This window comes from Necator americanus, chromosome II (assembly GCF_031761385.1).
Source record: "Necator americanus strain Aroian chromosome II, whole genome shotgun sequence".
NCBI classification, from domain to species: Eukaryota; Metazoa; Nematoda; class Chromadorea; order Rhabditida; family Ancylostomatidae; genus Necator; species Necator americanus.
This window is the reverse complement of record NC_087372.1, coordinates 39,779,013-39,795,028: the sequence shown is the minus strand read 5'-3', so window position 1 is coordinate 39,795,028 and position 16,016 is coordinate 39,779,013. Positions and strand designations below refer to the sequence as shown.

The 16,016-nt window shown below is 36.5% G+C and overlaps 1 protein-coding gene across 3 annotated transcripts; it reads left to right on the top strand.

Moving 5' to 3' along the window:
- Nucleotides 1–8,964: 8,964 nt before the first annotated feature.
- RB195_020850 (uncharacterized protein) lies at nucleotides 8,965–15,140 on the top strand (the record flags this gene model as incomplete). 3 transcript variants are annotated; one of them, XM_064189358.1, is made up of 7 exons in its annotated part: nucleotides 8,965–9,057; nucleotides 9,140–9,241; nucleotides 10,297–10,342; nucleotides 12,947–12,959; nucleotides 13,087–13,246; nucleotides 14,439–14,558; nucleotides 15,060–15,140. In XM_064189358.1, 7 exons carry the CDS (start codon nucleotides 8,965–8,967, stop codon nucleotides 15,138–15,140), a joined length of 615 nt encoding a protein of 204 aa, XP_064045237.1. The 3 variants fall into 3 exon arrangements, with proteins under 3 accessions (XP_064045237.1, XP_064045239.1, XP_064045238.1); XM_064189357.1 differs by lacking the exons at nucleotides 12,947–12,959; nucleotides 13,087–13,246; nucleotides 14,439–14,558; nucleotides 15,060–15,140 and having other exon boundaries at nucleotides 10,297–10,401; XM_064189356.1 differs by lacking the exons at nucleotides 8,965–9,057; nucleotides 9,140–9,241; nucleotides 10,297–10,342; nucleotides 12,947–12,959 and having other exon boundaries at nucleotides 13,109–13,246.
- Nucleotides 15,141–16,016: the final 876 nt, after the last annotated feature.

The following is a 16,016-nucleotide window of genomic DNA, read 5'->3' as shown; positions in this document are numbered from 1 at the left end:
ACTAACGAGGTCTGGTTTCTTGCTAACGTGCTACTAGTAACATGATCCACAAAAATCTCGGTGACACAGGGACGAAGGCAGATGTATTTTCGTTCAAGAAACTCTAACGCGTAATTATGTAGGAGGACGAACGACCGTAATTATCTCTGCTTATGCGTCCCAGCTGAAAGAAAAACTCCAAAAAATCGCTGAAAAGAAATAAATAGCAGCTTTGTTTTCACATTAAAGAACTATGCGTGAAAATCTACTCTTTGTCATGTTGTTCGTTTATTTTTTCCTTGGCAGGAAGAATTTTGACAACTTCTGCTTGGAAAACTTTGTCACTTTTCTAACTTAAGGCAAAATGTCCAGTAAAATCTCAAAAAAAAGCTTTCCAAACCACAAGGGTTTTTTTTCCGAGGATTTTTTTTCCACATCACTTACAAAGAAAAAAGTTCTTTTAAAGCTTTTACAGTGGAAAAAAAATAGAACCGCCCGATCTTGTTGAAGTTATGATAAGCTACGCTCTGCAACGATGTTTTTTTTAGCAGAAAACTTTTATTTTTTTCGAAGAGTTTCTCAGAGCTTCTCATTTAAAAAAGGAAAATTTTCTCTCCTCTGTAAGCTTAACCATATTTTATATTTACGGTAGCACGTTGATTTGAGCTCAGCAAAGGGAACTCCTCGTTAGAAAAAAGTGACGCTACACATAGCGGGTTTTCCAAAGGAAACACTCTCTCGCAGCGGCATCGACCGACCGAACTTCTTCGCAGTAGAGCACGTAATTTTCTGGTCCTCATAGAATTCGGCGTTTATTCTCTTTTTTCGGATCGGACTCGCACTTGTATGATCAAATTCAACACCTTCGTGAAGCAAAACTGGGGGAAATACAGGAGAAAATAAGAAATTACTGAATTCTGATGAAAGAGCAGCGTTATCCACAGTGTTATCCATTGACTGAAAGAAAAAAAAACGTGAAGAAAATTTACCATCAAGAAAAAGTACTAGTGCAGTAATAAATTCTCAGATTACAACGTCAAAAAAAGATCTGCAATAAAATTCTGCAAATTATTTGGCATGGCAGGAAACCGAAATAAATAAACGTCTCCGATCTTTTTTTTTGCTTGATGGCTGTCAGAATCGTCCGACAAATAGGATTTTGGATATGTAAATATATATATATATATCAAGCACTAGAACTAGTACATTAAAGGCCGCAAGTAGGATTTTTCTCCTGAATTTACGCATATGAAATTAATTCAAGTCGAAGAATAATTCCTGAGATTAGTTGGTTACTTAGTAGATTTTCATGGCGATTTTATCAGATCGCCATGAAACTCAGACTTAGATCGACGAAATAAATTATTTATTTAATTATTATTAATCAGTTATTACTAATCAATTATTATTTCATTATTATTATTAGTTGTTGATTAATTGTCCAATTATTTATTGAATACTTACGAATTATTAGATTTATATTGTTCTATTATTATATTATATTATATTATGTTATATTATATTATTATTTTATCATTCTTTTATTATTATTTTATATTATTTATTTTTATCATATTATTAGAAAGAAAAAGCAACAAAGAAGGAGGATTTCCAAATCAAGCTGTCCAAGAGTCATCGATAGGAGAATTTCGATTTTTGAAAATCGAAAAAATTGAAAAAGTGATTCTTCAGAGAGAAAGAAACGAGTGTAGTGTACGTAGCTAAAAGTAGTACAACTTGGGATCGCCAGAAGTGGGAGAGGAGAACTTCTGGATTAGTCCGCCGGCGGACTTTCGACGTGAAGATGACAAATGCCGTTTTTTTTCCCTCTCTTCTTGCTTACTTCACTCTACGATTTAATTCTGCCTGCTGTGCAAAACAAAACTCGGCTCACTCCATATATACAACTCGTGGTGGTTCAAGTATGAAATAATGAAAAATAGGGAACCCACATATTACTGGTAAAGGAAATATCCATTTCTTCCTAACACCGCGATAACAATTTTTATTATTTCATATTTAAATAAAAAATTGTTATTGAAGTGTCAGGAGGAAAGAGTGTTTGTTTAAAATTTGCTATTTGTTTTGTTTATAGACAGTTATTTTGCTTGTTAGCAATATGTACGCCGGTTATTTTTTTTGTTATTTCATATTTGAACCACAAGAATTGTATAATAGGATCGATATGGCGCAGTTGGTAAGAATCTTCGCTTCGGCCGCACGATCGATCGATTGTTGGTTCGAAAACGGTCCGATGCCAACCAGCGCCCTTAATCCCGATAAATTGAAACCGTAAGTCGTTGTAATGCAGCACGCCGTTCATAAACCTTAAACGTTTTTCAGAGGAACTCGAACACGCGTAGGCAAATCCTTATAGGCCCTATTAACGCCCTGTACGTATTTATCCCTTACTTTTACCTCAATAAAACAAATGTCCTCGCATGTTAAATTGCACCAATTTGTAGAAATTTTTATTTTGCGACATTCAGAGATTCACAATCCTCTACGAAAAATCTCTAAGTAAACCTCATTTCCCTGACGAATTCACGAATTAAAAGCGACTACTTCTTTCAGATGAAAAAAAGTAGAACGCTTCTACCAAAAGTGATATTACTGATAGAATAATAAAAAATAAATAAAGAATGCAAGAAACTGTGACTGCTGGCGCCAGGAAGGAATCCCTGCAGGACCAACGGTTGTCATTGCCACAAAATATACGTTTAAAAAAATTAAAAAAACACGCATACATGAGAGTACTCGACATATAGTGGTGCCGTTGCTACAAATTTCTGAATCATCACTTTTTTCACCCGTAGAGAAAGTTTTCCAACAGTATTTCATCTATTACCACTATTTTCATCGTGGATATCTTAGTCAGGATTGCTAGTCAAAAATTTTGCTGTTGGCTCACCAAAAAAGGCTGCTCCGTATTCACAGCGGAAAAAGTGTTCATTTCATAGTTCAGGGGCAAATAAATACGCTATCTACATGGAGAAGTGGGTGATTCCGTCCATTTCCTCCTATTTGCCGTAAAAAACGGCAAGGAAGATTCGCCGTGTGCACAAGGCTGGCGCGCTCCAATCCAACTCGTTGTAGAAAGTAGCGCGCCGGAACGCTCAAGCCGCATCTTCCTGGCCGTTTTTTTAGGGCAATTAGAGAGAGATGAACGGAGGCACCCCCTCTCCTTAATCCACGATCCCGTATAGGCACTCCCCACCAAAAATCCGTACCACCCCAGTTTTGTGGGGTGATGCCTTTAATACTATTAGTGCGGGAACAAAATAAGATTTCTCCTGTCATCGAGGATAATGAAAAAAAAACTGATTTCCAGGAAAAGTAAAATATCTCGAGTACTATGAGTAAAGGGGCGGGTGTAGTGTAGCGGTTAGAGGTTCCGCTTCCTGCACAATCGATCGGAGGTTCGAATCCGCCCTAGTGCTCACCAAGCCTTTCATCCCTCCGGGGTCGATAAATTGGTACCAGACTTGTCTGGGAGGATAAAAGCACTGATTTGACATATCGGCTAGCCCCCTCAAGTCATTTCATAGGCCAGATACACGTTCGTAAACCTCAAACGATTCTGAATTGAAGTGAACGTGGGGGCGCATCCCAAGCGGATTGATTAACGCCAGAAACTTTAACTTTAAACTATGAGTAAATAGTTATGTTTTGTACCAGAACTTTTTTCTCTCAGAAAAAAGTCCTTTTTTTATCATATCTCAGTCGTGCCGCAACGAGGAGAGTCCACTGGAGAAAGTGAGATGCACCAGAGAAGCAGAGCACTACTCATAGCGGTGTGCGTCGCGGCTGTTCAGGTATACCTTGAATGAATAGTTCAAATGAACTCTACCATCGAATACTCTTAAAACGATAAAAATGCGATCATTTTCAAATAGACCTAACGTAAACAAACAGACAAAGTAAACAAAACACATACGTCACGTGCAGTTCCGTGGTTCCGTTGTTCACTTCTCGAAAACAAACCAAATTATAAATCCAAAAGAAAAAAAAACAGGCAAGCATTATGATTGGGGAATCTGTGATCAAAATTCACGTCGTTCATGTCATTCGAAAAAAAAAACATCATAAATTTTTCACAGATGAATCCACCGTGGTGTACACATATCTTTGGGTAAATTTTTAAATATTTTCGAGGATTTTATTATGGTCGCGTGTGACGACGTAAGACGCTTTACTCGATCCTTACTGACGACGAGGGAAAGCTTGAAATAGCAGTAACCGCACGATATTAAATTACTACTGATGTCATAAGCTAAATATATCGGAGATAATGTAATTTTTCGCGTAAAATTCACGTAATTTACGTTTCAACAGAAATACCAAGGAAAAAAAATAAACTCTTACAATAAATTGCGATAAGAAGGGTCAAAAGACTAAAAATAGTCTAAATATAAAATAGGAAATATAAAGTATAAAATATAAACAATGTAAAATAAATATAATCTAAAATAAAGTGCAAATAAAATATAAAGTATAGGTATAATAGTAGTTTGACGAATAAATAATGTCATTTTTTTAAAATATAAACTCGAGCGAAAAAAAAATTAAGCACTAGCACTGTAACATTTTATTTAAAAGAGCATTTCTTTCTTTACAATGAAATGAAACAAATGTTTATGGTTTTTTTTCGTTGATTTAATTTTTATTTGTTTCGTTTAGCATGTTATTTAAAAAGGCATTTCTTTCCTTACAAGGAAATGTTTTTGTTTTTTTTTGTTGATTTAATTTTTTGTAAATTTTTAGATCAATGTTATAGATTTTCTCCATCCACAATTTCCTCTTTTATTTTCTAGTCTTATTCAATAGTTAGCCTACTTCGGATACCCTGGCAATGTTTACAAATTTATATACTTTGAACAGTAAATCCTAATCCTAAAGTAAATAAAGTAAACAAAGTAGTAAGTAAATTCTAACCGTAAATAGAATAGCAGAAGAAATAAATCGAAAAGTGTTCTTACCCAAAACAATCCTAATTATGAATTGATCTCTTACCTCGGTAACCGGAGAGTTATGGTCGCGCACATTTTCTACTAGATGTATTGTTTTTGTTGACTAAACAAATCAGTAATCAATAACAAAATAACAAATAATCAATAATATTGCCATGGCGATTTTCTCACAAACTAAGATAAAGAAAACGGAACTCTATGTAAAAACCCTGGGATTCTTGCATTTTGTTTTTGTTTACTAAACAAATCAGCAATTAATAAGAAAATAACAAATAATCAATAACATTGCTATAGCGATTTCTTCACAAACTATGATAAAGAAAACGAAACTCTGGAAACCATGCGATTTTTGTAAATAACATCACGCGAAACAAAATATTAGACATAAAACATCCACGAATGAATGGTAAACAAAAAAATTGCACTAGTAAATAATGTTTTATTTACAAACGCTGAAATACATGCAATGCATTCAAATAGAATGAAGGCAAGAATTGTTCCACGCCTGTTCCGCTCGTTTCGTCCGCTCTCACATTGATCAAAGGTAGATCATATGGATGAAACTGGCCACCCATGGTAGATCTTTTTTCTAATAAGATTTTTTTTACAGTAACTGCTACATCCGTACTCGTAGGGAAACTAAACCTTATAAATAAACATAGATATAAATAATAACTTTTCTAAACTTTATAAAAGTGTTGTGGAATATATCCAATTCTGCATTCAGCAGAAAAGATGTCCACAGGGAAAACGGGGAAATTGGGGAAAATGCACCCGATACAGTCACAAGTACGTAATTTTCTGTAATTTATATTACTTTGAGGTGTTTTGTTGAATTCTGGCATAAAACAGGGAAAGAATGGCAAAAAATGAATAAACATCCATTTGATGATCTACTGATCTATTGATCATTGTTATTGGGTACAGGATTAAGTCCGTGACTTTTCTCACCTAAAAATACCTAAAATACCTAAAAATGCACATAAAAATTAAAATGTGGACAAAATTTCCTAATTTTATCTTAGTAGAGAATTTTTCGCTCTAAGATAATGACAGTGATGTTGTGATTTTTAAATCTGTTGATTTTATTCGCTTATTTTTTAAATGATTAAAATAAAGTTTTAACTGGGTAAAATAGAGCACTTTCGAAACTGTTGCTTTTCGGAAATAATAAAGGTCATAAGGATCTTAAAGCAGTTCATGGAATTTTTGCTGTGTGTGAAGAAGGGAGGGGGGGGGGTCATTGAATGAGGTATGGGATACTCAGGAAAAAAAAAACAAAGAACAACATAACAAACATTTAGAAAGGTAGGATTAGGACACAGAAAAAAAAGTAATATGGAAAATTGAAAAATTTACTAAACGATCCGGGAAGTGGTTGGGCACGATAGGAGGGCACCAAACCCCTTTGGTCTTCGCGCTCCGAAATGGAGGATTTTGACATCGGTGACGAGCCACCACTCATCGATCGATCAATCAGTAGGAATGAAGTGGCAAAAATGATGATCAAATTATAGATTATCCTATCGTAGTGGCTGGCCAGACATGAGTTCGTAAACCTCAAACGAAATTCTGAAATAGGGTGAGGAGTGCGTTGACCCTTTTCAAGCAGACTGTATAACATCTGGATTTTTATCCATTTTTGTGAACATTTTCCCCGATTTGAAGAGAACGGTCTGACAGATGTTGACAGAATCACACCGAATCACTATTTATTGGCGAATCGACTAAAAAAATGCAAAAATTGGAATGTGAGGTGACAAACGGAGTAAAAGTTGGTGCTCAGGAGATACAGTGTCTGTCGCGTCGCTGATGACATCGTTCTGATAACATCCAGCATCAACCAAGAGGAGCGAATGCTGACCGAATTCGACGAAACATGTGGAAGCATCGATCTTCAGCTGAATCTGGAAAGATGAAGAAATTACTGGTGCACGTTCTAACGATCCGAAAAAACCAGTAGGGTAAGGTAAGATCAAGATGAACAATGATGTGGGCTTCAAGAGGAACATTCATCAGGTGCTAGAGATTACGTTTAAAGGTATTACTCCAGGAATCTGAAGTGGTACGGATTCCAGGTGAAGTATTCGTATACGGGATGGGAGACTATGCAGAGAGGGGTGATTCCGTTCATTTCTTCCGAATTGTCCTAAAAAAAACGGTCCGAAAGATACGGCTTCAGACGTTCTAGCGCACTATTTTCCACAGCGAGTCCGACTGGAGCGCGCCAGCCTTGTACGGCGCCGTATCTTCCGGGCCGTTTTTTTACGGAAATTTACGGAAAGAAATGGATGGAATCACCCTCTTCTCTATAATCTACTCTCCCTTATAAGAACACTCCACCCGAAATCCGTACCACCTCAGATTCGTGGGGTGATGCCTTTAATGATGGAGTTATTTGAATTCGTCTATGGTAAATCGTCATCTCGTATAATCTCACGATCTGTTTTTCTTCCAAACAAATGAGCAGCAGGTACAAAACAATTTTCATCCTCCTTTTTCTTTTTTTTTCATTTTTCATCCATTTCATCAGAAGAGAACAAATATAGATAGTCGCTTGCCCTTTCTATGCCCCCGCTATGTTATTTCCAAAACAAAATATTTATTCACCATTGTTCATTATATGTGCAGAATTTGTATAACACATAATTTCTATCGCTTTTGTTGTTTCCAGCAAAATAAAAAAAGGGAGAAGAACACAATGAAAACGTCTGTCATACGGCGTTAACGCATTAAGTCGTAGCTATTTCTACTTGGCGTTTCGTTGCGGCTTTGATTCGTTCGTTAAAGGATTTTGTATCGGAGATATTTGATCTTATACTAGTTACCTGTGGCCTTTTCTTAGATTGAACTTCGATGGAAAGCGAATCATTTCCTTCCGATTTCTCCCCATCCTTTTTCTGGCTTCTTTTTCCACGTTGAGAACAGCGAAATTCTAAGATTGCAGGATAATGATATCCCGAAAGAGGAAGATGAAACAGTTTTTGCCTAGTACAAAACCCGTAAGGGCACAGGGTTTTCTTTTCCTCTCTGTGTCTTCCTTCTCTCCTTCTTTCTCCATCCATCAGCACCACATCCTCATTTCTTTCCTAGAGAAACCTAGAGTTCGGAAAAAGGAATATTATTTTCAAATGTTTTAGCTAAAACCTTAAATAGCGCTTATGAATCCAGAAATTAGACAAGACGAGAGCAGCAGGCTGATACATTGGAGGAACGTAATTTCACCACTAATCTTCTTTAAATGCTTTCATTTCATCGCTTTTAAATGGTACAATGAGTTGTATCGTCTGATAGAATGATCAACTGATGAGTTTCTGATTGGCTCAGTTCCTAAATTTCAGGAGCTAATGACATTCCGCTCTGTAATGCTTGTGCACTACGTCTAAAACCTTATTTACTGCTAGGTATAGTTGGATCAAAACAACATGAAGCGTGGATTGTTGCGTAAGCGACTGCGGTCGATGCGACGCGGAGGAGCGCAGCGGTTGGAGTCGAGGTGGGACCATTGCGAACTGAAGTGAAGAATGGTGCTGGAAAAGATCGTACCTTGACCGTAACCGCTGCGCTCCTTCGCACCGCATTGAGCGCAGCCGCTCTTACGCAACTATCCGTGCTTGAGGTCGTTCTGACCCGACTATAAAAGGTAACATCGGGAATTCAGGCGCTGCGCTGCCGTTACGTACTTCGGGTTCTTCCGCAGAAGAGTATTCGGGCTGATTTTGAAATGATGTCTATTTTTAGCTCAGAAAATAATTGTTTTCTATTCAGCAGGGTTAATAGCGGCAAATTTTCCTAAGTTGTTCAGTTGTTACCATTGTTACTGTGCCGTGTTGCACATTTTCACGGACATTTCTGGAACGATATTCGAGTTCATGCGCACTTTTTTTCGCTACACTTCAATTTCAGCGAATAGATAATTCTTTTCTTGTGGTTTTTTTTCTAGTCTTTTCCTCTTTCTATCCAAATAGTTCACTGGATATAATCTGGAGAAATCAAATATTATCTACACCAGAGGATGCGTGCACTCATCTTTATCCTTTCGATCACGGCTTTATGTCGTTGTGACTGTGAGGATAGAGGGAGAATATACAGTAATGAAGATATGTGGGTGAGTATAAATATTGTGCAATTAGTAATTAGTGGATTTTTTTTTATTGAGGAGAATGATTTTCCTCAAAATTTACGCCTAGATTGACGGGTCGTTCATCAAAAAATGCACAAGCGCTGAAGACGATACAATGTCAGGATGGAAGATAGAAATTGTTTTTTGCTTGACGAAATTTTATCAGGAGGTGATGGAATTTCTTTCTGAAAAACGCCAGTTAATTTTTTTAATTGTATTTTTCTAGATCATCTAGAAATTAGAACGTTTATCTGCATGATTTCTCTACGGATCTGAGGGAATACTAAAACATTATTTGATTACCATTTAAAATGGAGATCGATTTTTTGTCGAATCACCATTTAATATGCCTTTGGCTGTTTTTGAGTAGTAAACAAAAAGAGAGAATCAAGCAGAAAAGGAGGATCATTTCCATGAAAGGAAAAAAGTGAGACCAAAATTAAAAACAGAACGGGACACCATGAATGTGCAGCGAAAAAGAAGTGTTGAGAAATTTTTGTTTTACCTCAAAAAAAAAAACTAGGAAACAAACTCTTCAGGATTTCCACAAATGGAATGAAAGAGAATGTAGAAATTTAGCAACAATAAAAAAACTCTATGTTTTTCCCCGAAAAAAAAATCAAGAAAAAATAGAGGGACAGTGAGGGAGATAAACGGGTTCATATGGAAGAAAACAAGGTCCCATGATGGATCAAGGTGAACATGGAAGCATAGCGACTGAATGTCGTTCAGAAAAGGAGTTGCACCCCGAGTTCGTTCTTTCCGAGAAAAAATTATGACCAGGAAATGGAAAAAATAAGCTAAAGCGGAATCTTTTTCATCCGTACATGCTCCTTTGTGAATGCAAATTCAAACTATCCTTTTCCGAAAGGTTGAAGGTTTTTTCCAAAACATTTTCTAGAAAGTGAAACTGAAACAACATACGGATTTACAGTAGAATCCAGATTTAAAACCAGACCGTTAGAGCAGCTTTAAAGCGGATCAGCTTAAATTATTTCTACGTAAGCTTCATTCCATAGATGATCAACTTTAAAGTAATAACATTATTAAATTTTATTTAAAATTTTATTTTTTAAAATATTTACATAAAACCGACGATTTAAAGAGATTTGAATTTATAATTTATTATTTTGAAAAAAATTAATAAAAAAATTCGAATTGAATTAATTTTTATAAGTTTAGTTATTTTATAGTTATTTCATTGTCAACTCATTTCCCTTTCAGGTTCCCGTCGACGGTACACGCGAATTCGGCAACAGACGATATACCTGTGAGAGACAATCTAATGGAGCCGTTAAAATGAAAATTCAAAGAATTGGCCCATCATAATGATCACTGTTTTACTTGTTTAAAATGAGTTCAACAAGAAATCTTTGAATTTATAGAACCTGTTTTTTTTTCTCTGTATCCCTCTTACCTATCTATTTACTATGTTATTATGTGAGCTAGAAACTCTTATCAATCACAAGTGTCCTACAAATTCATGGTCATGACGGGAAACATTCAACGTGTGATCGTTGACAAGCGTTAATTACTTAATTATTATTTTTAAAACTTAAAAATTTATTCTTTAGTTCAAAAATTTAAAATTTATTTTTTAAGATTTTAAAAGTAAAATTCAGTTACAAGTGTTGGTGATAATGTTATCCTAAGCTACCGGAACATGACCTCTCAACTTGGGCCAAGAAATCTGCGAAGTAGAGGAAATGGCAGAGTTACGGGAGCGGAATCACAGCCAACACGCCACTGAAGTCTTTAAGGGTCCCAATGAATTTATCAATGATCACATTTTAAGAGCAAGCCATCTCTAACAAATTCCATGAAAAAATACAACTATAAGAACAAACATCGTTTATCCGATGAAATTAACAGTAAAAGAAATCACATGAGTTTATGCAAGGAAAAAGAGCAAAGAAAATTGCAAAAATTCCAGATCGTTTCAAAAACTAAAAAAAAAAGCCGTAATGCATCTCCTGTTTGCTTCCGACAAGTTTACGATGGACGATCACTGGATCATCGCTTAAAGGCATCACCTCCACGAATCTGTGGTGGAGCGGATTTCAGTTGGAGAGTTCCTATACGGGGTATTTTTTTTTATTTTTCATTTTTATTTTATTTTATTTCTCTTCGTAGATTATGGAGAGGAGGGTGATTCCGTCCACTTCTTTCTAATTGCCTAAAAAACGGCTTAGATGCTGCTGAAGATGCTGCGCGTGCACAAAGGCTGGTGCGCTCTAATCGAACTCGTCGTAGAAAATAGCGCGCCGTGAGGCTCGAAGCCGTATCATCCGAGTCGTTTTTTACGGGAATTAGGAAGAAATGGACGGAATCACCTTTCCAAAATCTACGACTCCGTATGGGAACTCGCCACCTGAAAGCCGTACCACTTCATATTCGTGGAGTGATGCCTATAACCCCGACCTCGTTCTTGAGGTAACGAAGAAAGTATTGATAGTAAAATCAATCTCTACTACAACGCCCTAGATACAATTATTACAATAAATTTCATTGAGTAAGATTAAGAACTAAGTAACAGTTGATAATTCCATCATTCACTTTCGATTCGGTCTCTTTTTTCTTTGATACACAGGGGGGGGACGGCGCCGGAAGGCATCTACGGTGCGCCTCAGGTAGTCGGGATCGAAATTGGAAAACTTTCTTTTCCGTTGGCTCCCATCATTCCTGGAAACTCGTAAATCTTGTAGCTGCTGATGTTTAGCCTCTCATAGACGATATTTCGAAGTGATTGTTCCACAATTCCAATTTCTTTGGCTATCTTTTTCTGCGGGATTCTTCGAATCCGTTTTCGGATCGTTTTCGATGTTCCCTCTCGGAGCGGCTGTACGAGGACGGTCTGAATGATCCACGACCAACTCTCCCTACAGTAATGTTGAAAAGTTTGATTGATCAATGCACTGCATAAGTGGAACTGCAAGTGTTCGGGAAATCTTCTTTAGCTTTATTCCGCCACTATAACCTGTAACGCAAAAAATACTGATTGATCTAATCAATTTTAGTTCAAGTAATGCTTATAATATAATATTTGGATTATAAAGAGACAAAAAAAACAAAAAAACCCAAAAGACACAAAAAATAATTCTACACCACCTAAATGGATCACCTCACAAATTTAGGATGGTACGAGTCTCAGGCGGGTAGTGCCTACACGGGGTCATAGATTGTGGGGAAGAGGGTGATTAGGTTTATCTCTTCCTGTATCCGTGTAAACGGACGACCCCGGAATGCGGTCTCTTACGACGTCTTCTGTTGGAATGCGCAACCACTGCGCCCCGCCCCCTCCAGCGATTCGTCGACGACTCATTCGGACGAATCGCAGGCGGAGACGGGGCGCAACACGGGGTGAGATGAAGGGAATAACCTTCTTCCAAATGGGTTTTCCACAAACTGCCCGTGGGGGCGGGGCGAATCACCATCTTCCCCATATCTTCTGCGACCCCCTATAGGTACTAATCGCCTAAAACCCGTACCATCCCAGATTTGTGGCGTGACGCCTTTAAACGGGGCAAAGAATTGAGAATAGTGGATTTCCTAACAAGAATATTGAATACGGAAAAATGCGGCCGAAAATCAAATGTGCGAGATCATAGATCCGCTGATTTCAATGAAAAGTTATAGATAAGTGCCCAGAAGCAAAATAGGACCATCTACCGTGTCTTACGTAGCTGACCACTTAGCTTCGCCGCCTGATCACAATGCTAAAAAATCTACAAAAGTGTTTATGTTTATCATATAGATTGCAATCCTTCTTCTCCTAAGGTGGGGTTGTTGTTCATTAATTAATACTGTCCGCACAGAGTGTGGTCTCTTACGTACCGTAATTGTTACACGGTACAGGTTCCCTACTGGTAAACAGTAAATTATTATTGGTAAGTGTGGATTTGATCGTTAACGATAGAGAACTTTTCTACTTTTTTCTTGTTCTGATCTATGTGGAACTACCAGATCAGGAAGATGAAAAGGAATGTTCAGTCTACGGTATTTTAGTGGATTCAGGTGTTTATTTAACAACAACACTATGGATGGAGCTTGCGAGATCCATTCGAGACCGAAACAAGCAGTTTGCGAGATACATTCGCACGAGCAAGAGCAAAAGCCTGTTTGCCAGGCACATCCACCACCGCCGCCACCGCCAATGGCACCACCACCACCTCCTGTGGGTTTTTTATGCCACTGTTTAAGAGCGCCGGTATCTGGACCATGTTCCGGGGATACCTCGCAGGACGGCGCGGCTGCGTCGCGGCGCCCTGCGAGGTAGCCTGGAGCGCGCAGTTATCGCATATGTAGATGAGAGCTCTACCTATCCTCTTCAAGTGTGGTGTTAGCAAAGGGATGATAAAAAAAGTTTATTATTATTTTTATTATTATTATTAGCGAAACGTAGCGAAAACGAAACAAAAACGATAGTAAGCGCACATAGTATTTAGTGGAGATCATTCTGTGGATACTTAATGGGTAGTAATAATAATATCAATAATAATAATAATAATAATAATAATAATAATAATAATAATAATAATAATAATAATAATAATAATAATAATAAACTTCTTTATCATCCCTCTGCTAACACCACACTTGAAGAATATAGGTAGAGCCCTCATCTACCCATGCGACAACTGCATGCTCCAGGCCAAGATAGGGGCGCCGCGACGCAGCCGCGCCGCCCTGCAAGGTAGCCCTGGAACATGGTCCTGATGCCGGCACACTCCTTGTTAAAGGAGAAAAATACCGCTTTGTTTTGTCCTAACAGCAGAGCTGGGTGGTTTCCAGAAGCTTTGTGGAAAAATTTACCGCAGAAAATTCTATTAGGTTGTTGCATATGTATTTGCCGATTTTTGCTCGTTTTTTTTAGCACTGATAAAATATTAAAATTGTAAAATTTAAACTAACTTTTTTACTATTTTCAAATTAATTATAGAGTCTAAAGTGTGCTCTTTGATCCATGATACTTTTTTTAAAAAATTTATGCATTTCTAATTTGTTCTCTCCGAATCTTTTGCAGTATGAATCAATGTGATTTTCTACCAGTATCCATTAATAACACCTACAGTATCCATCAGTAGTACATACAGTACCCATCAATAGACATAATCAACATCAAATAAATATTGAACGAGGTGAAGGGGAACGACAAATTCGCCTGGCAGCTCGGTCATCTGCTTGCTTGACACCCTCTAACTTTTTTCAAATATAAATCCCCTGGGGAGAAAAGAGATTTGGGATCGTTCCTTTCCGGAAATCACCTAAAATATTCCCGCTTTTTCCGAGTTGTTTCTGTCCACGCAAAAGTTCGTTGGAATTTATTCCCAACGTCACATCCATAGAAACGTTCACTGCTACTTCAGGTTCAAGAACAACAACATACTCATACCTGTACACATTCACATGAAACACCACCAGTGATTCATCGTTGTCATCATCAACAACAACAACAACAACAACAACCACCTCCTCCACCAAAAGTGGTAATTTGTTGTCCGTGTGTATTTTTTTTATTTTTCATAATTTTTTAATAAAATATATATGTGTTTATATATATATATATATATATCATTTTTTATATATCTATTTTTATATGTTTAATATTTATATTTTATAATTTATTTATTTGTATTTTTACTTCTATTATTTCTGTCTATATGTATACATTTATTTAATTTTTTTTACAAAATATATATTTATATATATTATTTTTTATATGTTTATTTTTAAATATTTTATATTTATATTTTATAATTTATTTTTATATATTTTTAATTCTATTGTTTCTGTATATTTGTAAATATTTTTTTTATAAAATATGTACTTCTATATATATTGTTTTTTATATATTTGTTTTTAAATATTTTATATTTATATTTTATAATTTGTTTTTTTCATATTTTTACTTCTATTATTTCTGTATATTTGTATTGATTTATTTATATATGTATTTCTTTACGATTTCTATAATATCTCATTTCTAGGCAGTGGCTCCACCACCACCACCGAGGCCAACAGGCGATGCGTTGGATGAGGTCCCATTGTACGGAAAATGGAATAGCTAATGGAAATAAAAATTCCCTCAGCGATCTGTTACGATCTACCGTATATTTATTGGGATCTACACGAATTTCCCCTGCTTGTTCCAAATCCACCAATACGTACGTGCACGTACTGGTCGAAGACCTAATAGAACTTTTGTCATTCCGCAGCAAATTTTTTCTATTTTCGTTTTTTCGTGCGTTTTTTTAAATTATGGAGAGGTGCTATGAAAACGAATTTTCTGGAAATTCTAGAAACGAAAGTCAGCGGAAGTCATGAAAAACCGGAAGATTTCCTGAAATCAACTACTTTTTTAATATTAGGTTGAAAGTCACCAGAAACCTCTTTTTTTTGCTATCAACTCTTTTCTTTTAAATTGAGCTTTGATTTTCCATGTTATAATCCCTTAAAGTTAAGGATAAAGTTCCTGGGGTTAGAGAATCCGCTTGGAATCCTCCACCGCGTTCACTTCGATTCAGAATCGTTTGAGGTTTACGAACGTTTAACTAGCCTACACAATTACTCACCAACAGCAATTTATCGATTCCGTAGGGACGAATGGGATTTTTCACAATCCTCACTAGTTCTGATGTGCCTGCTCACAATTGACCACTGGGTAAAATTGACAACACTGAGCGTTTTATCTAAATTATTTTAAATTTTTAGCCTCTCGTCCTGATGAAGTATCAGTCTGGACATCATCGTCACGCACACTACAGACTACTATGAATGCTTATAAAAATATCTAAAAAATATATAATATAAAAAATAAGAATAAAAATAAAATAATCTAACAACAAGCTTTGCTTCACTAACAAATCCAATGACTCCTTCCAGTGATCCACAGCAGCTACTGCTGCTCTTTAGATTGAACATTTAATATTTGATACAAAACATTT